This window comes from Ambystoma mexicanum, chromosome 12 (genome assembly GCF_040938575.1).
Source record: "Ambystoma mexicanum isolate Mex_15411 chromosome 12, UKY_AmexF1_1, whole genome shotgun sequence".
In the NCBI taxonomy this organism is placed as follows: Eukaryota; Metazoa; Chordata; class Amphibia; order Caudata; family Ambystomatidae; genus Ambystoma; species Ambystoma mexicanum.
This window is the reverse complement of record NC_090936.1, coordinates 152,943,811-152,969,727: the sequence shown is the minus strand read 5'-3', so window position 1 is coordinate 152,969,727 and position 25,917 is coordinate 152,943,811. Positions and strand designations below refer to the sequence as shown.

At 46.4% G+C, this 25,917-nt stretch overlaps 1 protein-coding gene across 11 annotated transcripts in view; it reads left to right on the top strand.

The window, feature by feature from the left end:
* Positions 1-25,917, top strand: part of FGD4 (FYVE, RhoGEF and PH domain containing 4) — a 1,139,208-nt gene that overhangs the window by 709,227 nt on the left and 404,064 nt on the right. For 10 of the 11 annotated variants that reach the window (XM_069628199.1, XM_069628201.1, XM_069628202.1 and 7 more), the window contains one exon: positions 19,735-20,524. In XM_069628199.1, the coding sequence (XP_069484300.1) occupies positions 19,735-20,524 (790 nt within the window). The remainder of the gene's footprint in view (positions 1-19,734; positions 20,525-25,917) is intronic. The other variant, XM_069628200.1, reaches the window with a different exon arrangement.

Genomic DNA, 25,917 nt, shown 5'->3' with positions numbered 1-25,917 from the left:
GTGTATCCAAGCTCCCCAGTCAGCCCTATGGAGCCAAATGGGGATGGGGAGTCCCTTATTGCCGGCAGCCGCGAATGGGCAATTACCGGGTCCACCGAACTCGGCATGACCAGGTAATTGCCCATTCGCGGGTGTTGGAAAAAATGCACCTCCGGCAGCAGCCGTGCCGGTTTTACCAACATGGCTACCGCCAGAGTTGTAATGAGGCCCAATGTAACCAAAATACTTTTTTGTGTGCAAATACTTCATATGGAACTTAGAATTTGGGATGTATGGTTGGGAGGGACTAGTTTCTGGGAATTGCAATCCTCAGCACATACTAAGCCACATTATGGTAGAGGTGAGTAGACTGATGGTCAGAGTCCACCACTGTGTAACAGACTTGGGAAAGATGATGTTCGCTACGTTAGTCGTGATCAATTGGTAACGTGCACCTCAGGGATCAATTTAGCCTTCATGAGAATCTATTATGCAAAGACAATGGGGCTTAAAATGATATTTTTCCAGTTAAGCAAAGGCCTAAATCACACATGTTCAAATGTCTCTTTCAGGCCGGTTTCCATTAGGGGTTTATCGTTGTAATGTAGTTGACTTGCTTTAAAAATGTAGTCCTATGATGGCATCACAGTGATACACCAAATTAAAGGTGTATATGATACTGTTTGGGATGTGTCTTGCTTTGCCTGCAGTAAGCGACGTTTCCAGTGGGCATACCTTTTGAGAAGTACACTGCCACAAGCTTCTGTATTTTTAATTAAGCTGTGAACCTACATAAGTAGTCATTGCAAATGTTTTATTTCTTCTGTATATGCTCAGCATGAAACAAAGACCCCAATAGTCAATCTCTGGGATTTAAATTCCAGTGTATTGGGGTTTCAACACCTGACCTGAGCAGCACTGTAAGAAGCGGTTGGCAAGTGTGAATGTATAAACCAAGCTTACACTAGCCATACATCTCCACACCCCACTAGGAATTATAATTGTTTCTTTCGTTCCTTGGTTTTCCTTGGAATGTACACAGGTGGACTCCCATAAATAAAACAGGGTGAAAACTAAATAACTTTATAATATTTTTCTGCCTATAAGAATAGAATTCATGTCCTGTGATATTTAGAATTGTTTTGTTTAAATGTAAAGTCTTTTTTTCAGTAGTTTGTCCTTTTGAATTGTTTAATTTTTTGTATATTTTCTTTACTTTACCTGTTTCCAATTATTATTGATTTTTTACGGTGCATGATTTATTCTGATGCCGTTAACATGATTATAATAGGTTATGTATTCAAAATTGAACCTGCTTCCAGATAATAGTTTGTTAAATGACATTGAGGCTCATGCACAAAAGATTGTTTTATGTTTTTAATTAAAATAACGAAAAATACAAATTTTTGTATGATCAAGATTCTGCATTGTCAAATGTATATCTTCAAAGCAATGATCTTCTGATAACATTAATGACATAATTATATGCAAAGAAGAGGTTAAACACACATAACTTAGGAGCAATAGATTTAGTCTGTGGTAATCCTTGTTTAAAACAGTTTAACACACAAACTGAGGTTAGAGAAAATAAGGTGAGCATCGGTAATGTATATACCGCATCACCATTACTTTATTTCCTGTGGGGACACAATTTTGTGATTTTTGTTGCATTTTTTCCCCAGTCTCCCACAGAGTAGGGGTTTCACCCTTCAGTATATATATATTGGGGTTTCAACACACCATACGTCTAGCCTATGGGTTAGCCCTTTTCGTCTGGAGGACACTGGTTTCATTCCTTTTATGTATGCATGCTGAGTTCACTGCAAAGTAAGCAGAAAAACAACTTCTGCAGCATTCTAAAATAATGTTCACATCAGAAAATTCTGTACAAAAATAATGTACTAAGTGTTCAGAGATGTTCTTTAGTCAGTGATCTTATTTAAGGGTTAGGGAGAGTCCCAATTGTGATCACTGTGCGGCCTTTGGCCACTCTAGGCCTAACTGTCCTCTCTAGAGACTGTACATTTTGAGGTAAACCATTCCACTAGGTTTTTTGTTCCATGCAGGTCAACATACGGGGATATTTTTGTTCCACTCTCTCCTCAAACAGTCACAATCAACAACCTTGTGCTAGACTTCCATGCAGAATAAATGATGGGTAGAAATGGTGTGGCACACTAATGATCGGAGATTATTCTGTGGGCTATTTCCGTTTCCCTTTTGTAGGTATATTGTTTTAGTACGTAAAGAGAATGCCTTAAAAACAGAACTTTTGAGCCAGTAAAAAGTCATACCAATGTCTTCGTTCTGTCTGATACAATGACATAGTAATGGATGCGCAGTCAGTCTGTTTCACATTGACTGATGTCTGGGCCTTCTGTGGCACCGTAAATGACGTGCATGTTCTTGCGGACTCTATAGGCGATTTCATTTAAGTTCAAAATGTACCCCTATTGTACAAACCCAGGTGCTTTTATTTCAGTTTTATAACATCATTTAGAGTCATATTTAACAGTTAGAAAATAGGTACAAATATCCATGCAACTCCTAATAGTTGGGCCTACTCGTTGCTAAGGGATGGTGAGCTCTTCAAAAGCATGCCCTAGAAATGCCTTTACTTCTACTTCCAGTACAAAATGGAGAACTGGAGAGGTGCCAGGATAACTGCCAACCATGGCTTTGACAGCAGCTGTCTTTACGTTCATACAAAACAAGACATTTAAATGAAACTAAGAAGCCAAGGATCCACTCCTATGATAGGTGTGGTTTCACTGATGTCCGATTGGCCAACGCCCCTTTGTCAAGACCTTAGGGGTTCTCTGGGCACCAAACGGGCCCGGGTGGTAATCGATATGGCCCCTAGTGGTGGTGTACGGGGAATTCCATAGAAGCCTCCACATTCCATAGGTCATTCGGTTTCCTAATTCCAAAGAGGTAGAAAGGATTATCAGTGTTATTTTGCCATCTCAAGTATCCTATATGCATACTGTCGGGAGACCAGGTCCACTTATGGATTGCCCCAGTCCTCCATGTCTTCTCAGATCTCTCGAACACAACAAACCTTGAGTAGAACCCAGGCAGGACCTGTACAGGCTTATGTTGTTTCACGCCACCTCGCTCATAAAGTCTGCATATTTCTTTTGTACTGACTCGTGAGGGAGAGAATCTGAGGAATAGCAGTTTACTCATTCCCTACAAGTCTACAACTGGCCCTGCACTCTGTACAGAGAGGTCACATGGAGCCACGAGCAGCTTTGTGGCTGCCAAAAACGTTCCACCTACCTAGAAAATGGTAGATGGTGGTTTTAAACCGCTAGGCAGGAAGTGACCAGTAGCAATTGCAAAAGAGTAGGCAGTTATTGTAATCGGTAGAAAACCTAGATTTAAGAAACAATACACCTGGGAAATCAGTCATTAGATACAGGGCCAACAATTCAAGACACTAGGGAGGAAAGAAATTAGTGAATGGTGAAACATGATTTGTTTAAGGTAATCAGACTCATTAGGAGCAATATAGAAGGCAATGTTTGATGCAGGCAGGGGTACAGACTACAGTAAAGTGAGGAGGAGCCAGAAGAGAAGAAACCACACCCTAGAGAGGACACTAAAAGCCTGTAAAGGGCTATGTTCAGTTTCTGGCTGCGACCAGACACAGTGAAGGTGAAAGCCTGCTGATGGCTATAACTCGGACTCTGTCTGAAACCAGACCCAGGAGAGTGACAAAATCCTTTGCAAGACACTGCATAGGTTGGACTGGGAGGCCGACTCGTGGCTGGGAGGTAAAAATATCAAGACCTGGCTAAAAAAAATACTTGCTGGTAGGAATGTGTTAAAGGGTTTCAGTGCAGGAGTGTGACCGGTGGCTAGAGGCTGATTATATCTATTGCTACATCTGTAGCCTAAGCAAGGGTTGAATATATACTTACTGGTCTTGTGTGAAAGGTATTCTACTTGGCCCAGGAAGGAGATCAGGGACTGCAGGGTCAGGATACTGATCCTGGCCCATACTCTAAAGCAAGGTGGGAGAAGTATTTTCTGGGAGGTCAGATCAAGAACCGGACAGGGAGCTATAACCCTGATTTCGAGGGATTGGGTCCTCCGATGTATTCCATATCTATGACAGTAATCACCACAGCTTTGCTGCTTCGGAAAATCTTTCGGCGTCTGCGTCCTGCGTCGATGACGTCAATACGGCGTCCTCGAGGGCCTCCGTCGAGCCGACGTCACCGGATGTTACAAGTAGGATGCACGACACCCGTAGCCTCAGTTCCGTTTTTTCCGTGAACGTGTTTGCTTCGGAGATAGCGGCGCGCCTCGATTCTACTGAATCCTGTTCTTTCGGTTCTTCGAACCTGTTGCTTCATTGCTATCGAATATGATGTCTTCGGCTTCTTCCACCCCGCGGTCTGGGTTTAAGAAGTGTCGGGTATGCGGGTCCAAGATGTCCCTGACGGATACGCACAACGCTTGCCTCTGGTGCCTCGGGGAGGACCATGATACGGATGACAGTGTCGACTGCCAATCACTCACTTCGAAGGCCTTGCGGGAGCGTAAGAAGAAGCTGTCGGTCGGTAAGGTGGCAAAGCCCCGGAAGTCGCGTTCCACTGGTCTTTCGACAGACGATTCGAGGGGCGACTCTCTGCATCATCGTCGTGAGTCCGGGGGTTCTCGGTCTGGGGGTCGTTCCCGCCATTCCTCTGCCTCTTCGAGGCACTCCAGGAAGCGCCGTCACAGGTCACCTTCCCCGTCCTCTTCCAAGGACTCTGCCCGTCCCAACAAGCATTCCAGTCCTGAGGAATGGGATTCGTTCCGAAAGGAGATGTTGGTGATTTTTCAATCGCAGGACTCCGGTCCGGCCGCGCCGGCTGAGGATGCCGGTCGAGGCCGCACTAGAGACACCGCTCGTCCGCCTTCGGGCTCAAGCAGTCGTTGCGACCACCGGGCGCTTTCGAGGTCCCGGTTGGATAAGGATGGTCGCTCTAGGCATGCCCGTTCCAGGTCCCGGTCCTCGACGCTATCAAGACCGCAAGACTCTGTGAAGTCTTCGAAGAAAACATTGACGCCGGCGATGCCTTTGTGCCTTTTTCTGTACCCTCTTTCCAGCCTCTGTATTATATTTCTGAGGTGGATGAGGGGTCTGAGGAAGGTGAGGTTCCTGCATTGGTTCCTGATGACATTTTTCTGGTCACAGTCAACTTGAGGACCTGCGTCAGTCACTGCACGAAGCCAGTGGTCTTGACACCTCTCCGCAGGTGGAGTTTTGATAGGCCGGAGCCTGGCACGCATGCCAAATCGTCATATCGGCGCCTCATGTCGTGGGTCACTGAATACCTGGGTTGGTCTGCCCCCCCCCTGGGTATTTTCAGCAGGATGACCTGACTGATATCTTGGTCCAAGGTCCTCCAATTGACATTCCATATGGTCTTGCTGAGAAGGGTGGCTACAGCTTGGACTTCCCCGTAGAGTCTCCCGGCAGTGAGCAAGTCCTTGCCGAAGAAATATCGCCCAGCCAGTGGCGACCCCTGCTACTTGACAACGCACTCTACTCCGGTGAGTTTGGTGGTGCAGGCGGCTACGGCCCCCGCAAAGCAGGCGTCGTATCCTACCATCCCTCCTGATAGGGACGACACACGTTTTTACGACTGGGCAAAGAAGGTATTTACTTCTGGGGGTATTGTGCTTCAGGCTGCCAACTCCGTTTGCGCCTTGTCTCGTTTCACGCACACTCTGTGGAACTGCATTTCCTTAGCGGCTGATCATATCCCCAAAGGGGAGGAACGGGATGGTTTCCTTGCTATCATGCAGGATGGCAAGGACGCCATGTGTGAATCCGTTCAGTCGGATCTGGACATGGTTGATTGCATCAGCCGGTCCATGGTGGCGAGCACCGTAATGCGCAGGTTTGCGTGGTTTCGCTCCGGATGTGCAAAGCCGGCTCCTCAACATACCCTTTGATGGTGAACATCTTTTTGGTTGCAGTCCGCCAACCTCCGCCTTTTCGTCCTAGGGGACAGCAATGGAGGGGAGGTTCCTTTCGTTATTACTCCTTTAGTAGAGCGAGAGGAGCTGCAAGTCAAAGGGACAACCGAAGGAGTGCCAGAGGTGGAAAACAAGGTACTCGAGGTGCCAAGGCCGCGCGAGCAGTTGCCTTTTTGCCTTCAGGCACTGCCGCAGCAGCTCAGTCATGAGGCCCATGCTTCGCCGGTTGGGGGAATGCTGGCGAAGCATCTTGTAGAGGGCGTGCCATTACTTCAGATGTGTGGGTTCTGGAGATCATAACCCACGACTACTGTCTTCCTTTCCAGCAGAGGCCTTGCGACAATCCACCAGGGAATCTCTCTTTGAAGAGTCCGGATCCGCTCCTTGCGCAGGAAATTCAATCCCTGCTGGAGAAAGGCGCCATAGAACTGGTGCCTGTAGCGGAGAGGAACAAGAGATGGTATTCCCCTTATTTTTTGATTTCGAAGAAAGACTGGAGTTTGAGACCCATCATGGACTTGCGCGGTTTGAACAAACTCCTCAGGAAGGACAAGTTCAAGATGGTTACTCTCTCTCAAGTCCTCCTGGCCCTTCAACTTCAGGACTGGTTGGTGTCTCTAGACCTCAAGGACGCTTATTTTCATGTGCCGATCCATCCTAAGCACAAGAAGTACCTGAGGTTCGCAGTTGGTGACTCGCACTTTCAGTTTCAGGTCCTGCCGTTCGGATTGACCTCCGCCCGAGGGTCTTCACCAACCTCATGGCGGTGGTGGCAGCGTATCTTAGGAAAGGGGGGGATTCACGTCTACCCCTACCTGGACGATTGGCTGATCAGGGCGCGCTCTACCGAGCAAGTCCTGGATCATCTGTCCGTCACCTGCCACTCCCTTCACAAGCTGGGCTTCTCCCTCAGTTTAAAGAAGTCCCACTTGACGCCGACTCAGATGCTCCAGTACATCGGCGCAGTGCTCAACACGTCCCTGGGGCTGTGTTTTCCTCCCCAGGTGAGGGCTCATCACATTCAGCAGATGGTGCACAAGTTTCAACATGCCCAGAGTCTTCCTGCATTCGAGTTCTTGAGATTGCTCGGCCTCATGGCAACCTGCTTTCTTCTGGTGCCAGAGGCCAGGTTGCGGAGGAGATCTTTGCAATGAGCACTCAAGCTCCAGTGGCATCAGTCCTCCGGCAGGATGTCGGACTCCGTTCAGGTGCCGCCCTCGGTCGCCCAAGACCTTCAGTGGTGGGCCGTCGAAAGCAATCTGATGAAGGGGGCTCCGTTCTGGCTGCCCTGGCCGGAGGCGACAATCGTGACGGACGCGTCCCTCACGGGATGGGGAGCTCATGCCAACGAGCTGACAGCGGTCATTGGTCTGCGTCGGAGTCCAGACTCATATCAATCTGTTGGAGCTGAGGGCTGTCAGGCTTGCCCTGAAGGCTTTTCTGCCGACTGTGCGAGGAAAGAATGTCCTGATTCTGACAGACAACACAGTGGCCATGCACTACCTCAACAAAAAGGGGGGGCGGGCAGGGTCATTTCCTCTGTGCCGGGAGGCGATGCAGCTCTGGATCTGGGCAATCTAGCAGGAAATTTCGATCTCGGCAGTTCATCTGGCCGGAGACGAAAACAAGACGGCAGACACTCTGAGCAGGCAGAGTGCGATCTCTCACGAGCGGGAGTTGGCTCAGGAGATTCTCCTGGAGATTTTTGCCCTTTGGGGGACCCCTCAAGTGGATCTCTTCGCCTCCAGTGTCAACCGGAAGTGCGAAAGGTTCTGCTCGCAGGAATTTCCTCCAAGAGGAGCCTTAGGAGGCGCATTCGTGGTGGAGTGGTCATTCCCACTGCTGTACGCGTTTCCTCCAGTCCCCATCATCCCACAAGTGCTGCGCAGGTTACGCAGGTTCGGTTCCCAGATGATCCTCATTGCTTCAGCATGGGCCAGGAGGACGTGGTACCCGGACCTTCTCGACTTCTCCATCTGCCCTCCACGTCGTCTTCCCTACCGAGACGATCTGCTCTCACGGGAGGGGGGTCAGGTTCTCCATCCAGAGGTCAGATTCCCTCAACCTTCATGCTTGGCTTCTGAGAGGTTGAGGTATAAGGATTGGGACCTCCCTGAAGACGTGATGGAGGTGTTGCTTTCGGCCAGACGGCCGGCAACAATGTCCCTGTACCGTTGGAGAAAGTTCTGCGACTGGTGCAGGGTTAAGAATGTGGATCCTTTTTCATGTGACATTCCTGTGGTTCTGTCTTTTTTGCTTTCTTTAGCCCACAGGGGCTTGCAAGTGGGTACCATTAAAGGTTACCTGGCGGGGCTGTCCATATTTAAGCGCTTGTCTGAGGAGTGTTCTTATTTTAAAATTCCTTTAATTTCTCAGTTTCTAAAAGGGCTCACTAATGTGTTCCCTCTGTCACCTTTCCAGGTGCCCGGTTGGGATTTGAACCTGGTTCTCACATTTCTAATGCGTGCTCCGTTTGAGCCTTTACATTCTTGCCCTTTGAGACTCTTAACTCTTAAAACTGTATTTTTAGTTGCGGTCACTTCCGCTCGCAGAGTGAGTGAGTTACAGGCACTTTCAGTTAAGCCACCCTTCACTGTCTTTCATAGGGACAGGGTTGTCCTTAAAGTTCGTCCTTCCTTTCTTCCGAAGGTGGTGTCAGAATTTCATTTAGGCCAGAAGGTTATTCTTCCAGCGTTTTATCCTCCCCCCACATCCTGGTAAGGAGGAGGAGAGGCTCCATAAGTTGGATCCTAGGAGAGCTTTAAGCTTCTACATTTCTTGGATGTCCCGGGGTCAGAGTGGACGATCAGCTCTTTATTGGTTACGCTGGAAGGCGTTTGGGACAAGCTGTGACTAAGCAGACTTTGTCCAGATGGATTATCTTGGCAATTTCGGAATGTTACCGCCTGGCGGGTAAGGACACTCCGGTAGGCTTACGGGCCCATTCGACTTGGGTATGGCTGCCTCTACTGCCCTGCAGAGGGGTGTTTCTATCCGTAACATCTGTGATGCAGCCACTTGGGCTTTGGTCCATACTTTTGTACGTCACTACTCCCTAGATTCTATCCGTGGGCAGGATCTGGCCTTTGGCAAGGCTGTCCTTTACTCTGCAATTTGATTGGACACTCTAAATTTGTGTATTCTAAATTCTTTTCCCACCTCCTTACATTGGTACTGCTTTGGGAGTCTGTCATAGATATGGAATACGTCGGAGGACCCCATCCCTCGAAGAACAAGTTACTCTCTTACCTGGTAACGTTCTTTCGATGGGATGGTCTGACGACGTATTCCATATCGCTTCCTTCCTTGCCTCCCCACTACAGAATTTCTTATGCGATTGCAGCTTTTTTTTCTGCAAGGCTTTCTGTGGTCATACTGGCAGTTGATCGGTGCCACACGTTCTGGGAAAAAACTACAACTGAGGCTACGGGCGTCATGCGTCCTACTTATAACATCCAGTGACGTCGGCTCAACGGAGGCCCTCGAGGACCGCGTATCGATGTCATCGACACAGGACGCAGACGCTGAAAGATTTTCCGAAGCAGCACAGCTGTGGTGATTACTGTCATAGATATGGAATACGTCGTCGGACCATCCCATCGAAAGAAGGTTACCAGGTAAGAGAGTAACTTGTTCTTTTGAGGCAGGAATTTCTATATTCCTAAAACTATGTTGTAGATTAAAGTATCCTAAAAGGATCAGTGGATCCTTAAATATGCCCTCCAACCTGTCAGTAAAGCACATCCTGACACTATTGATATACTTATCAGGCTTGCACTTTAGCCGGAACCATAGGCCCTGTGAACGTTAATCACAACGTCATCCTGATACTTGTGAATAAATGTGTTGGACTGCACCTGTGGCCTGTGGGTGTTTTGCTAGTCCTTGGATACATTATGTTGTCATGCATTGTAGTACAATGTATTGCAGATTAGCAACAGAAACTAAAACTAAATTTAAAAAAAGAAATATATTGAAGTGGTAATTGAAACTGTGTAAAAATTTAAAATCTAGGCATATGTGTGTGGGCTACTATCCACCAATTAATTGTCTGCTTTTCCAAAACAATTGCAATCCTTCTTTGGACCATGCCATTTTAGATCATAGATTGCTTTTTTTTTAAAAAAAATAACAGTTATTAGTTTTATCAGTATAATACAGTAAACAAACCAAAGAAGCAATCCACCATTCAGTATGATAAAATTGAAATCCCACATCACCGATCCCCAGTTCTTAGCCCAAGGCACCCGCTCCCATCCCATACCCTTGTGCTCCCATCCTGTGTTGACACGTTATATACACCATGTCACAGCATTGCAAGTCCGTAGCCCCATTCAGCGACCCTCTGTAGTCTAGTTCATACCATCTCCATCCATCGCCTCCAGATTTTGTCATGTTTCTGGGGGTAACCCCTACCTCTATATGCCCTCCGTTCCAATTCACAACAGTGAACCATCCCCTCTCGCCATATGTCTATACTTAGTGCTGTTGGACTGCCCCAGCTGGTCACAAGATCCCTTTCGCCTACCATCAGAGCCGTCTTGATGACGCTCTTCTCCTTGGAGTTGAAACTCGTGTCACCCCAAATGGGCAGAATCCTTAATTTGGGATAGTCTGTTATAGGGGACCCTATGATCCTGGACACTGAGTACCTAATTGATCTCCAAAAAGACTGTTCAGCGGGGCATTCCCAAATCTTATGTATGAAAGTGCCAGTTTCTATTTTGCACCTCAAACAAAATGGATCAGTTGCTCTACCCACACGATGTGTATGATATACTCTATTGGACGTGGCGCAATCTGCAGGTTATACTCGCTTCCCTAGGCAAACCCAGAGCCTCTATGCAGTCTTCCTCTTCCAGTGTGCCTAAGGTCGCCTCCCATTTTTCTTTTAATTTGGACAGCGGTTTTGAGGTAAAGTTGGTTATTTTCTGGTATAGCAGAGTGATGGCTGTCCCCGTAATTTCCACTTCCAAGAGACTAGCTTCTATAGGGGAGTGCTCCAGAATATCCCAGCTACCTCCTATATTTTTTTTGCATCATGGCGTGTTGGAATCGCAAGTAAGTATATCTGTCTCTGTCCTCCAGGCCATGAGCTTCCTGTAGTTATTGGAAGAAGGACAATTGATTTTGGACTATGAAGTGCTGGAGTTTCCTGATCCCTTGTGCATACCATCTATACTGAGGCCCCATTTTGTTTACTGCCGGTAGGTTTACGTTTCCCCACAGTGGTGCATCCAGCGTCACAGGACCCTCACAGCCATTTTACCTGAGTACTTCCCTCCGTGTTTTGAGTGTGTGTACTCCTGGTTGTGGTAGATTGCACTTATGTGGCTGCCCGTACATCACCTGAAAGGGGGGAGGGTGAGTTTCCATTCTAGCCTGGGTGCACGACCCCTGTCGCCAAAAACCCACTCATTTTCAGCGATGAGATGAGAAGCCCAGTACTATTTCTGAATGTCAGGGATTCCCAGCACTCCTTCCCACTCAGAGCAACCTAGTCAGCATTTTAAGCTCCATCCTCTGCATGGTCTTGCCCAATATTATCTCCATTTGTATGCTTTCTATATTATGGAACATCTTCTGAGGGATCGGTACTGGAATATTCTGGAGGACATATACGAGCCTTGGTAATGACATAATTTAAAATAGATTAGCTCTGCCTAGCAAAGGTGTTCGGAGGGTTGCCCAGAGTCTTGCGTCACCCTGCTTTTTCTCGATCACTGGATCCAGGTTATTCCAGAGAAAGGTAGATTCATCCACGCTTATTCAAATTCCCAGTTATTGATTTGAATCCTGACTATTGAAAGGGGACAGTTGTCCGGTATGGCGTTTGCATCCCCCTCCACCGGCATGAGCTCAGATTAGTTCCAATTAACAGAGACAACTAAAGTCTCTGAATCTCTTGAACACCTCTATCACTACGGGACCAGTGATTCTGGGGTTTCCCAAATAGATTAGGCCATCATCTGCATATAGCGAGAAACTTTCCTCACTGCCCCTGGCCAATCAAATCCCGTAATGCGAGGATCTGTCTTCACTATCGCGGCCAACTTAGCCAGCAGAAACAGAAGCGGCGACAGGGATGCCCATGCCTGGTTCCCCTTTGAAGTGGGAATGCTCTGGAGGTATATCCATTGACTTTTAACCTTGCTACGAGGCTGGCATACAACTTTACCTACCTCATGTACCTGGGGCCGAAACCTAATTTTGCATTTCTGCCCAAAGTTACTCCCACTGCAAAGAATCGAAGGCCTTCTCTGAGTCTAGTGCCATTTGTGCATGTGGGCCCGACCAGCATTGGGACGCATATAGGGCGTTGTGTGCCCTTATGATGATCATTCTGGTAGCCCTACCTTGTAGAAACCTGCATTGGTCACAATGAACTAATTTATTTATCACCTTCACTATCCTATTGGCCAACACTTTTGCAAGAATTTTGGATTTCCCGTTAAGTAACTTGATCAGATGATAGGCACTGCACTGCTCTGGGAGTTACCCCACCCCCTGAATAATCACAATTATTGCCTGTCTTAGATCTTTTGGCAAGTATGCCTTTGTTTAGGCTTTCCATAAACATTGCCCCCATCGTCCCTACCATAAGATTGCTTTCTTGAGATTTTGCAAAATGTGGGCCTGTTAACTTGGTTGCAAGAGTGAGGTAGCATGGCCTAAGAGACACATGTCTTGTATGCTCAAAATAAATCCCTTTCACACAGCGTACACACCCATAGGATGAAATTCATCTCCCCTCCATTTCCATAATGCTCCAACTCAATGGGTGTGGGAGAGACTCGTAGATGTTCATACCTCATAGACATGCATTCCATTTCTGTGAGAAGGGAGAAAGCCATGTGTACACAAAGAGAGGCAGCAAGGGACTGGGTGCAGACAGGCTGGTGAAGTGGCAAAACAGGTCCAGTAACCTGTGCTTGGTATGATGGGAGAGCTTACCTCTTTCTGGGTTCAGAAGGCCAGGGAAGGGATAATTAGGTTATAGTTATGGCTATGGAATTTGGATTCAAATGAAGATGCCAGGGATCTAAAAAGCTTGGGAAGTTGGGGCTGGTGTTTATCCCTTTTGGTTATGGAAGGGGTCATTTTAAAAGCAAACTACTAAGATATTAATTCACTCCACTGTTCAAAGGGAACATATTTGAATGCATATTAACACCAGACTGAGCAAGGTGGAGAAAAGGAAAACAATGATTATCACCATTAAGTGGTACATGTTAACATACATATATCAATGGAGGTGTGAAGGACATGTTTTTGAGCAGAAAGATCTGCTTTTGGGGAGTGAAAGGGCTAATGTTACGATGGGTAGGCGGAGAGATAAGACCACATTGGGAGATATGTGACATAAATTACTTCTGTATTGACTGTGGTTCGAGTCCATCAAAAACCACTTTACTCATTTAACATGTTACCAGGTCAAAGTTCAATCTTCAGCATCTTTCTGAATGTAAGATCGCTTGCTGTCCTCTCCAAACTGGATTTAAGGTCTTCCTTTGCTTAATGCCTTCTACTCCATGGGATTTGCCACATATGTTTGTGTTTTGAATTTTTGACCTAACTGGATGTCCTGAGGTTTGGATAAGCAGCGGTTTCTGAAGGAGATGTAATGTGGAGCAACTTTCTGTGTGCCCCTTGGCCCTTTGCTCGTGAATGCCATGTCTCTGTACTGTCAGAAAGCTGAGGGGAATCAGCAACTCATAAAAACAGAAATGTGATTTTAGGTATAGTTTTATTCAATTACAACAGTGAGCCCAAAACAAAAATAAAGATTTTTCCACAGTCACTTGAGACAGCCTTAGAACTTCCTTAATCAACTAGCTGATATATTTAAGTGGAATGGTTTCCGAGGGGCATAGCCAAACCTAGCATCGCAGAATCAGCATCACTCCTCCTTGAGTTTAAATAGTCAGTCCCTGATTAACACAATAACAAGATGGTGTCTCCTTGTACCAACAACAAAGTCTTTTGGTTTTGTTATCCTCAATCTGCCGTCTCTTCCTGCAATAGATCATCAATTTTCAGTCGCTCACAGTCTGGGAGTTTGTGTCCCAATACTACTTTGGCTCCTGCGTTCTGTTGATTCCAGTCTGCTTCTTCTTGTCCTGGACTCCTCATTTATTCATCCGCCCAGGGTTTCTAACCCCTTGTGCACTTGCATTTTAGGCCTGGGTAGTTGTAACAAATCTGGCCCCTCAATGCCAAGCTGAGCCCCAGAGATTCCAGTATGCTGGCCTCCTATGCTGGGAGAATGAATAGCTCTGGTTGCATTCTTCTCCTTCTTTTTCTACAGCCCTGACTTTGGGCCCCAACCCTGTTCTTCTCTGCCTCCTCAATGTGTCGCAACAGTCTTGTGCCTTATGAGAGCTCTACTGCTCCTTCTCCCCTCTATACTGCACACCTGCTTTTACTTCTCCTGCTCCTTCTTGATGCTCTGCCATGGGTGTATACATTCACCCCTCATCAACTTCCTCTGGTCTGGCCTTTATCCTGCCTGTCTCTTCTCTACTGCTTCTCCACTATCTTTCCTCTTTTTTTCTGTGTCTATAACCTCTTCATCTCAGCTCTCTGCCTCTCTTCACCTGCTTTCTCCCCCAGACACTTACAGAATACACTTTCCTTCTCCTGTCTTCCTGTTACCTCCATCCTCCTTTCTACCCTTTCCTGCTCCTCTCCTTCCAACCACTGTACTCTTTCTGGTGTTACTTTCCCTCTCCACATCACATCCTTACTCGTAACCTCCTTTCTTATCACTGCCTCCTTCTCCTGCCCTCTTTTCTCCATCCTTCCTCCTGCTCCAAATGGCTCTTGTCCTTCTCTCACTTTAAACCTACTCCATTAACGCCCCTTCTGTGAATCCAAGTACTCGCAGCACTCTGATGAGGAGAATTTCTTTTAGAGCGGCCTGGTCAGAACCCTCTGGGACCTCCGCTGCTTAACCGGTGGCAGATGACCATATTTATTATTTGTGTAACTGGATTGGCATATCTAGAATTAAGAGAAAATGTCTTGAGATGCCAGCCACTCCACTCCAAACTGCTCCATTGCATGATGGAGGCCTTCATATACGCCAGCCACCATCTTGGATCACTACTTGCACTCCTTTTTTGTGAAGCTAATTGTGCCTAAAAGGTGTTGTTTTAGAGGACCATTTCACACTGGGAGTATCCCTTCTTCCTGGGATAGGGGCGTGTTCATCCTCTTTGTGAGGAGCCCTACCAACTGACTGGATCATGGTGGGGTTTCCAGGGAATCCTTCACCTGTCGCCTCCTGGCCCACCATTGTGTACGAACTGGAGCCACTCTTTGCCATCCCACTCTTTATCCCAAGAATCAGGCTGGGGGACTTTTTAAATTACCTTGTGATTTCCGTTTTTGTCTTTCAGTTACTGACTTTATCTTACACAAGCATACTCTGGATGTTCTAATCTCCTCAGACCTTCCCCTTTCTATCCCTTCCACCACTCCTCTCTCCTAGAGTGATCACGTTCTCCTTTCTTCCCACCTCACCCTCTCTACCCCACAGGCCAAGCCACCTCCATCACTGCCACCCACTTTCTCTGTCATCCGACCCATGAAGCGCGTATCAGTTGAGGCTTTTGCCGCCACTTTCTCACCCCTCCCCCTTTGGCTGATTCCCACCCTTGCACAGCCCTTTCCATGCTCCACTCTGCTATATCTGATACTCTTGATATCCTTGCCCCTTTCATGAGGATCCGCCTGAAGCCCAAAGCCAAGTGCAACTCCTGGTACGACTCAGACCTCGTCACCCTTAAACGCAAGTGCAGGGTGGCTGAGAGGAAATGGTGTGCTTCTTGTACATCCTCCACCAAACTGGCTTGTTGCCTGCTCCAAAGGCAATACCGGCTCTGTCCCCACCAAGAAGAGAGCTCATATACAAGCCTGGGTCTCAGTGGCATCTAATAACTCGGCTGAACTCTATAAAATCTGCAAGGAATTGGCCAATCCTGCTGCAGTCTCTACCTCTCCTATCCCTTCCTAGGCCCTCTGCACGGCACTGGCTTCTCACTTCATCTCTAAAACTCAGGACATCCTGTCCTCACTCTCCTCCTCTACCCTCCCTCCCTAATCTCCCTGCTCTTCCTCTGGCCCTTCTGCAGCCACCCCTCCTCCCTCCTTCTCTGCCGTTCCCCTGTTCTCTGCAGACAAGGTTTCTAGACAAGTCCGATCTATAAAAGGCTCGTCAAAACAGCTTCACCCCTGTTCCTCCAAAACCAACAAGGACCACATTGGCATTCGCTGACTTCTGCAACCACTCCTTCACAACTGGAGTCTTCCCATCCCCCCTGAAGCACTCCCTTGTGCACCCTCTTCTGAAGAAACCCTTTGCTGATCCCTCCTGCCCAACCAACTATCGCCCAATCTCCATCACTCCCTTCCAGGGCAAGCTCCTGCAGAAACAGGCCATCTCCCAGCATAATCTCCACACTGAATCTGTTGGTTGTTAGCATGACCATCAGTCTGGCTTCAGAGCTGCCAGAAGCATGGAAACTGCTCTCCTTGAACCTCTGTGAAGACCTGCTCTCCAACCTTGACTCTAACACCCACTATGTCCTCCTCTTGCTTGAGCTCTCTCTGCCTTTGACACTGTCAACCATGCCATCCCGCTAAAGTGTCTCCGTGATAACCTAGGTATCACTGGTCAGGCTCTGGCGTGGCTGACTTCCTTCCTCTCTGACTGACCCTCCCAGGTCCAACATGGGTCCTTCCTCTCTGCTATCTTTTTCTCTACCTGTGGTGTCCCCCAGGGGTCCAACCTCTCTCTCCCTGGCTGTTCAACCAATACCTTGCACTCCTTGCCCACCGCATTGCCACTCTCTGCCCCAGCTTTCAGTGCTATGCGGATGACACTCAACTCATCTTCAGGCTACCTTCAGCCACCTCTTCCCCCTCCCTCATCTCTGACTGTCTATCTGCTATCCAGGAGTGGTGTGCAGGCAATGACCTCTGCCTTAATGCCAGTAAGACTGAGATTCTCCTCATCGGCACACCCACTCCCTCCTTTCCTGTAGCTCTCTGGCCAGCCTCTCTTGGCCCTCTTCCTGCTCCCACCTGCAAGGCTAAAAACCTGGGGGTCATCTTCGACTCCACGCTCTTTCTCCCTCACATCTCTGACATCTCTAAGAAGTCACAATACCAACTGCACCTCCTCTGAGGTATTCTTCCTTTCCTCTCGTTCCCCCAGAAGCTCACTGTCTCCAGAGCTCTGGTTCTCTCCAGGCTGGATTACTGCAACAGCCTCTTTATAAATCTGCCTGCTTCTACTTTACGCCCTGTGCAACTCATCCAGAACAGGACTGCGAGACTTGTCCTTGGCCTCAAGCCCAGGGATCGTATCTCTCCAGGACTGAAATCTCTGGACTGGCTCCCAGTGGCTGCGAGGATTAATTTCAAAACCCTCTGCATCGTCCACAAGGCCTTCTGGGGCCTGGGGCCTCAATACCTTCGACTCGCTCTTCTTCTTAAATATCTTCCCTGACGAGCTCTTCGCTCATCTGCTCCAAGCAATGAGTTGGTGGTAGATCTCTCTCTTCGACTGGGGCCTCCCTCTGGAACAGCCTCCCCGCCCGCCTGAAACTTGAACCATCCTATGAGACTGCAAGGGTTACCTGGCCACCCATCTGAACTCAGGCCCTAGCCCTGCCAGTTGCATGCTTGCGCTACCTCTCTGGCAACCCTGCACAGGGGGACTGTTGTCTGTATCCCTACAGTCCCCAAACCAGCACTTAGGTCTGCACTCACCCTGCACTTGCCACCAGCTGGCCTTTCTTCATTTATTTTATGTGATTATTTATTATCCCATGTGCTGCACTTCCCCTCCCCCCGCACTTTTTCTTTCCCCCTTTACTTGCACGATCTGAATGACACATGGCTTAGTAAGATTGTTGTCTGTCTTCCCTCTGTTCCCCCTCCCTTGCCTCGTCGCGCCTTGAAACACTTGTGTACAGGCGCGTTATACATGTCATATATCATATCATAAGTCTGTTATTGCCTCTTTATTTATTAACTGTTCTTAGCCAACGGCTCTTTTTCCAGAAAATGAGACAATGTGATTTGACTAAACACTAAAATTAATGATTTTTTAACCACCTTGATTTATTTTTAATATCCACATGTATAACTAAAGTAACTGTTTTTCTAAATCTTTATATTTATAATTGATTTAAATGATGATCAAAGTGATAGAATGCTTTTTTCTCCTAGCGAGGGTGAGTTTCTGCCAGCATTCCACTAGCCAACCGTGCAACTTCTCTGGGTGCTGCCATTTTCTTTTGTGGTGACTCGGATTCTCCCCTAGCCCTCCTCTCTACATCTCTGGTCCCCACATCATGCCCAACACACCCCTCCCTCTCTGCCATGGCACCTCTGGCGGCCGCACTACTTCTCCTGCCGCGTCAGGCCCGTCATAGAATTAGAAAAGGGACTTAGTCCCTTTTCTATTTACTATGGCCATCTCCGTTTTCCCTTTTTTTGGCAAGAGATCACAATCACGTAATATGCGGGGAGCCTTTCTCCCGACAACAATAAAAGGTTAACCCTGTTCACACCTGAAGGGTACCCTAGGTGTGAATACTGATAATTCTCTTGTTTGGGGGTGTGCATGGACGTAACGGCCGTGAGCTCTCACTGAAGCCCTCTGCCCTTGGTTCAGGCTGGCTGGCCGTTACAGCTCGTAACACCCCCAGAAGCAGGGGCGATTGCTGTACTCAATAGGGTGGCAGTATGTATGCCAGTAACTCCTTGTTCAAACTCTGAGGTTTTAAGTAGAACATCTTATATCATTCAAATTTGATTTTGATGGCAGAGAGGTGCAAGCTTCTTTCTATATATAGACATGAACATGTAGGTTTGTTACTAGTGTTTCAGGTGATCTTTTAATACAGTGCTTGATGTTTTCTCAGGAGAGTAGTTAGGGAATTCAGATGAATTCCCAAGTCAGATGTTTTGCGCCATAAATACTAGATTGGAAACTGTGGTAATCTAGCATTAGCCACAAATAAAGTATGAATTAAAAGTCGTGGACGAGGAAGTGGAGCTAACAAAATTTACATGCTGGAATCATTGTAAAATTGTGTTCATAACTTACCATTGGTTCGCGTGCTGAGGCCATAGCTCTCAACTCACACGCTTTTGGCGGGTGTCACCCGCCTTCTAAACAGCTGACTCACCCGCCAAGCCTCCTGCATGCCCATTCATTTCAATGGGCCTCTCACCCGCCAAAAATAAAATCGGGTGTTTTCACCCGCCTTTGTGACACAAATGGTTGAGAGCTATGGCTGAGGCGTATGATTAAAATATTTGGCCACATTAGGTTGGTACATGCTGAAGGTAGATGGACTGCAAGCCAAACAATAAGGTCATGTGATGGCAGTAAATTGGCTACTTTTAATTGTATTTAATATCATTATCCATTGTATTTGGAGGGCTGTAGAAATAGATGTTGTCACGTTGATTATTTCTGGCTTCATTTCAAACAGTAACTAATACATATGGTTAGCAGGTCCTATTGTACACTTGTATATGCCGGGATCATTTCTATTCCGAAACTGGAAATCAAATAAATGCATTCATGTAATTTGTATTTCTGAATGTATCATGACACCTTTGTGAATGTAAGATAGCATTGTCTTCTCTAAAAAGTGTATATCAAATTACTTTTTAATACAATGATATAATAAAAATGTGAAATAGCCAAATATTTAGGAAATAAATAATGACTATTGTTTCGTCACGATGCAGGTCTATGGATTTGAACATTGAGCACACTTCAATGTGCAATTCAGGGAGACCACAAGAAAGACCTGGTCCGCGGATATTGCTTCAGCACAGCAGCTTCACCGAGCACCCTCTGCTTCAGCGGCAGGTAAAGGGCACAGAACACACTCAGGAAGTCCAGAAGCACACAGTCAATGGGATTGTGGCACAGAATTCGTTGGAGTATGGGGAGGGCAATATGAGACTACCTCAAAGCACAAACAATATCTTGCCTCCAATGGAGATGAAAGTAGAAAGTATGTTGGTAAACGGGGAAGTAGAAATCGCTACAACCAATTTAACATTGCAGTTGACCAACTCCAAAGAGGAACCCAATCGCAGCTATCACAGAACGCCAAGCGAAGACAGGTTGCTGTCTTCAAAATCAGCCAAGTTGTTAAATGCACAGGAGGGGAAGCAGAGTTGTGAAAATGAAACATTGCAAGAAAATGCTCCCTCAGGAGAAACACAGAATGGAAAGAGCAGCCAGAAAAGAGGAGTGATGGAAAAGGACAAGTCTGAAGAAGCACAAGGTGGACAGGAGGACGTGAAAAAACACAGTTTAGAAAAGGACTTCTCAGAAGACATGCCGGATGGGGAGCTGCACTTGGAAAAAGAGCTGGTAGATGCACATGCCAAGCCAGAAGCAATATTTAATGAGGAGGAAGGCTTAGAAAAGGAAACTGGACACGGGAAAATCGTGTTAGAAGCATCAACGGAGGAGGGGAAACCTCTTCATATGGATGACCCTGCCGCAGCTGTGGAAGTGAAGGTGGTATGTTCATCTCTGTTTTAATTACTTCTTAAAAGAACATCCTCAGTGTTCGACATTGCTCAGTGTTTGTCTTGTTTTGTGGTCTAATGACCTTGAATTTCTCAATTTCGAATCTTTGAGAAAAGTGTGATGTTTGCAAATGTTTTATACAGCCTTTGAAACACATTGCAGCTTTACAGCTTAAATAGCCCCTCCTGGGATTCCTTTTTCCTTATTTGTGCCTGTCTGTGTACCGGATTTGTAGTTTGTTCGGAGGCATGCATTAGATGTTAAACCCCCATCCCCCACACACACATTGCAATCTTCAAGCTTTGAATGGCAGATCCTCCTCCCCCTCTCTTTAACTCAACCCGCTGTGTTCACTCTCCTGCCAAGTGTTGTCATGAAGAAGACGTCTCATTTCTGTGGGGTCTCTGACCCTGCTCTCTCTTGCTCCTTAGTTTGACCAACCTGGCTCCATCTCTTGCCAAGTGTTGTCACGAGGAAGGTACCCTGTTTCTGTAGGTGGGCTCCTGAACCTGCTTTCTCTTGTTTCGTTCTGACCAACTTGACTCCCTCTCTTGCCAAGAAGTACTGTCATAAGGAAGATACCTCTGTTCTGTTTGTGGATCTCAGAGCCTGCTTTCCAAACCGGCACCTGCGTGTAACCCTTTACCAGCCTCTGGACACTCTGCAGATCCTCCTTGGCGGCTTTTGATCATACGCTTGGATGCATGGGTGTTTCCCTGCTCACCCGATTTGATTCTGTGCTTCTCGTTCCTGGTACCAGTGCCACCGAGTTCTTTGTTCCTTGGAAATCGGAGGGATTTCTTCTTCTATGCATCTCGTTTAAATCTCCCAGGCTTGGCGGTTCTCCTGCTTCGACTGCTGGTACAGCTGTCACTCGCCTCAGTACAGTACCTCTGGCTTCTCAGACAGTTCTGTAAGTACTTTGTCAGTTTTTATCATAACTTCTCAGTCCTTCCTCTGCAGAATGCTAGAATGGCGATTACCATTCCACCAGGTATTCTTCTTGGCTATGCGCCTCTTCTTTGTCTCAGTTGGAGTCCCATAGGTTTTTCTTGGGTCATCTGTCCTCTTCACCCCTATGGCCTGGCATACATACATGGGGTAGTTGGGTAATCTGGAGGTGGAAGACCAGGGGTATGAATATGCATGGCAGGGGGGTGTAGGGTTGGAATACTTAGTTTCCCTTGGATAATCATCTCTGTCCCCAGAGAGAGAGAGAGAGAGAGAGAGTCTCTCCCCATGAGATCCTCCCGCTGAGTACCAACCCCAGGGGGACTATCGGGTAGTAATCAGTAAATGTGGTACAGAGCCCTGCCAGCCTTCTCCCTTCTAGCCATCACCTCCAACTGCATTCGCTCGCCCCCTCCGTTCTCTACCGGAATACTCCGCTGTCAACTGTGGGATGCACGCACAGGGTGCCCATGCGGTAGTGCAGAAAGCGCTAGACTGCACTTCCCCTTCTCTTCATAAAGTTTCTCAGTCTATACAGCAACTGGAGTACCGTGGAATCCTTCAGAGTCTCCCTTCTTCACATACTCCTCAAGATGCTTGGGCCTCTGATAGTATCTCCCTGACCTCAAACTGGAAAGAGCCCACATCTGTATGGCCAGGCAAGGAAATTTCACCATCTCTGGATACCATCATTCCCATACTCACATTCTCACCAACTTTACCAACCCTGTAATTTTTTCTAGCGATATTCTCCCCCTTTCTATTTCTCTCTCTCTCTCTCTCTCTCTCTCTCTCTCTCTCTCTCTCTCTCCCCTCTTCCCATTTTCTTCACAAAGGACACACTATCCAGGTTCCATACTCTCCTGTCATCCAGTCTGACTGTATGTTTAAAGACTCCCCTCACTTTGTCAGGCTTGGACCACATGCAACACCTATCTCAGAGAGCAGCAGGTAGTTTGATTCTCACCATGTCGCCTACCACAAGGAGAAGATTACTTTTTCTCACACCAACTCCATCACTCGCTCTTTTGTTTCTCATTTGACTGGTTCTGATGTTTTCGACCACGCTCTCCAATTTGTTTCCTAAATCAGTAAACTTGCCCATCCAAGCTGGCACTAATTTAGTGTTGGCCTTTCTCCCTCTGTTAAGTTCAAAAGGAGAACACCTGTTGTACAATGCAGGGTAAATCTGTGGGCCACAATGACCTCTCTCTTCGCCCCCTTCCAGTCCATGCCAATGGCCCAAGCCCATCTGATGGCTTCCTTGAGAACTTTATGAAAGCGTTTTACCACCCCATTGGTTTGGATATGATAAATAGCACTCCTTCTGTGTTCAATAGAGTTCTTACAACAGTATTCCTCCACCTCTGTGGACCTGAACTGAGATCAAGTGTCAATAACTATTTCCTCCAAGAATTCAATAACAGTCTTAGCTGTCACATTTGGTTTGATCACATCTTCCACCCACCTGGTGAGAAGATCAATGACTACCAGGCAGAAAGATTATATTCCATTACTCCACACAGGACCTAAAACATCCATTCCCAACTTTTTCCACGGTCTTTCCGGCGTATCAGTAACAACCATGGCATGTTTAGAGCTCACACACACTTTGTCACTCTTATTACTAAGGATACAATCTCTGACTAGCCACTCGATCTGCAGATCGCAGGCTGGCCACCAGTAGTCACTTCTTTTTCTCTAAGTTTTAACAATACCATGTTGACCTTCATAAGCCAGACTTGTGAGTCGCTTCCGAACTTTCTCAGGTGGAATGATTTTGTCACCACGCATCACCATCCCTTCTTGGACATACAAGTCTTCTATTACATTCCAGAAGGGTGACAGCCCCAGCCTCTCAAAAACAATGTTCCGGTGAGGATTGTCCTCCTCCAATTCTCGCGTGAGAATACTTAAACATGTGTTTTCTTTCATGGCCTCTTCCCTCTCTAATCGTGGCACAAGTACGGAAGGTATCTCCAAAACTACTTCCTGGTCTGTTTCCTCATCACTCACTTCTACTGTGGATGTCAACCTTGGCAAGCAATCTGCTACATCGTTCATCACTCCTTGTAAATACTTAACCACACAACTATATTCTTGTAATTGAGACACCCTTCTCCTGATGCGAACGGAGAACTTGTCTAAACCTTTCAACATAATTATTTCTACCAGAGGGTTGTGATCAGTGCGAAACTCAAAACGTGTGCCCCAAATAAAGTTCCTAAATTTTCCTACAGCCTACTTGATAGTGAGCGCGCTTATTTTTCAATCGTACCATACGCCTTTTCAGCTCCCTTCAGCAATCTGGATACGAAGGCTATGAGGAATTCTTTCCCACCACCTTCTTGTGTCATCACAGCGCCTAGGCCCACATTGCTGGTGTCTGTCATTATGATGGTCTTCCTGCCACTTCTAAAGCTTTGTAGTACAGAAGTTCTTGCCAAGGCCTTCTTAATGAATTTCAATTCCTCCTCACATTCTCTACTTCACACAAATGCGCCCTTTGTTTTGACTTGTTCACGCATGGACACAGTGTTTTTAGCAAAGTCACAAATAAATTTGGAGTAATACTCCGACCATACCTAGAAAGGTATGAACATCTTCACGACATGTGGGTCTTGGCATATTTTCAATAGCTTCTGCCAACTGTCTCTTAGGACGTATCCCTTCAGCAGTGATAACATGTCCTAGATACTCAATCTCCCGTCTATTAATCTTGCACTTTTCACAACTTAATGTCATCCCTGCAGTAGCTTCTTGAATATTTTATTTAATCTTTAGTCGTGAAGTTTGAGACTATCTGCATAAATTAAGATGTCTTGAAAACATAAAATTCCTTCATCTTCATTGAACAGTCTGTGCATAATAGACCAAACGGCATCCGTTTGTATTGAAATAGCCCCTCAGGAGTGATGGTCACACACTTGGATTCTTCATGTAATCTTACTTGACGATAGGCCAAGGTGAGATCTAAAGTTGAGAAATGTCTTGCAGGGCCTATAGTCGATATAATCTCTTGAATGTTGGGTAATGGGTATCTCTGCGACTATGCATTTATTGAGTTCTCTCATGTCTACACAAATACTGAGTATTCCTGAGCTTTTCCGCAAGACAACTAACGGCAATACCCATTCCACTGTATCTATGCTCTCTATAATGTCTTGGTCTTCTAATTTCTTCAGTTCTCATTTGAATTCTTCTCTCATTGACAAGGGAACACTGCGTAGCTTTTTGTGCAACTGGTATACAGTTGTCTTTCATCTTTATCTTATGCACTATTTTATGCACAAATCCACATAAGCTGCCTATTTTATCCTGGAATACTTCATCTGTTATTTTCTCCCGGTCTTTAAAATTTTCAATGTCAAGTACTGTCTCCTCTGCATTGGGGTCCAATTTCACTTTAAGCTTTTTTCGGTGTGTCCAGCTCAATAAGGCAGGGTTTCTCTTTTTGTTACATACACTTCTCATTTAGCTTCTCTATTTTCGAATCTTAAAGTGGCACAGAACCACCCAATGAACTCAATTTTTGCTTCTCTGTATACTCTGGGATTGAGATCAACTTCATTAAGGTAGTCACAGCCCATTCTCTCCCATTCATTCTGTGGTAGAAGTGTATATTTAGCGCCTAGATCAATCATCATGGATGATGTAACTACTGTCTATTTCTTATTCATCATCTGCTATCATTGATAGGAACTCATCGCCCTATTCTTCACTGTGAGCACTACCAATACAATTGGTGGAAGGTTTCTTGTTCCTGCAACACCTTGCCAGGTGACCTTTGCCTTTACATATCCGGCATGTGATCTTCAAAGCAGGACATTCTGGGTTATCTGCCCAATGATCTGCACCATCTATCCTGAAACATCTCCTTGGGCTGCTCTGCCCTGGACTTTTTCTTCCACTTGGGAGATATTACATTCTCCCTCTCCTGTCATCTCTCCAAGTGGGTATCTGCATTTTCTGCATTCTGTCACCCGTTTTCCTCCTCGTGTATGTGTTTTCATTAATGGAGGATATAGCATCATTTACTTTGGGTGTAGTTGCAGGTTGTAGTACAACCTCTGTTTTTAGGTTAGTGTCCTTTATTCTGTTCTCCAGGACTTTGACACACTTTTCTGTGTGCTCCACCTCTATGGGAACTCTCAGGACTGTGTCTAACGGGGGGCCGTCCTCTGATCATAGTTCCTCTCTGACCTTTGCACCGCTGCACTGTAGCATGAGTCTCCGAGACGTTGATCCAGCTGATTATTGAAATTGCATGTCTTGGCCAACTTCCTTAGGCTTGTAATATATTGCTCCACACTTTCACCATCCTCTTGTATCCTTTTTTCCAAATTTGTAGCGTTCTAGTATTGTGCTTAATTTTTGTTGTTGTAATGTTTACTCATCTATTTGACTGCTTTTTCATATTCATTGAGGTCTTC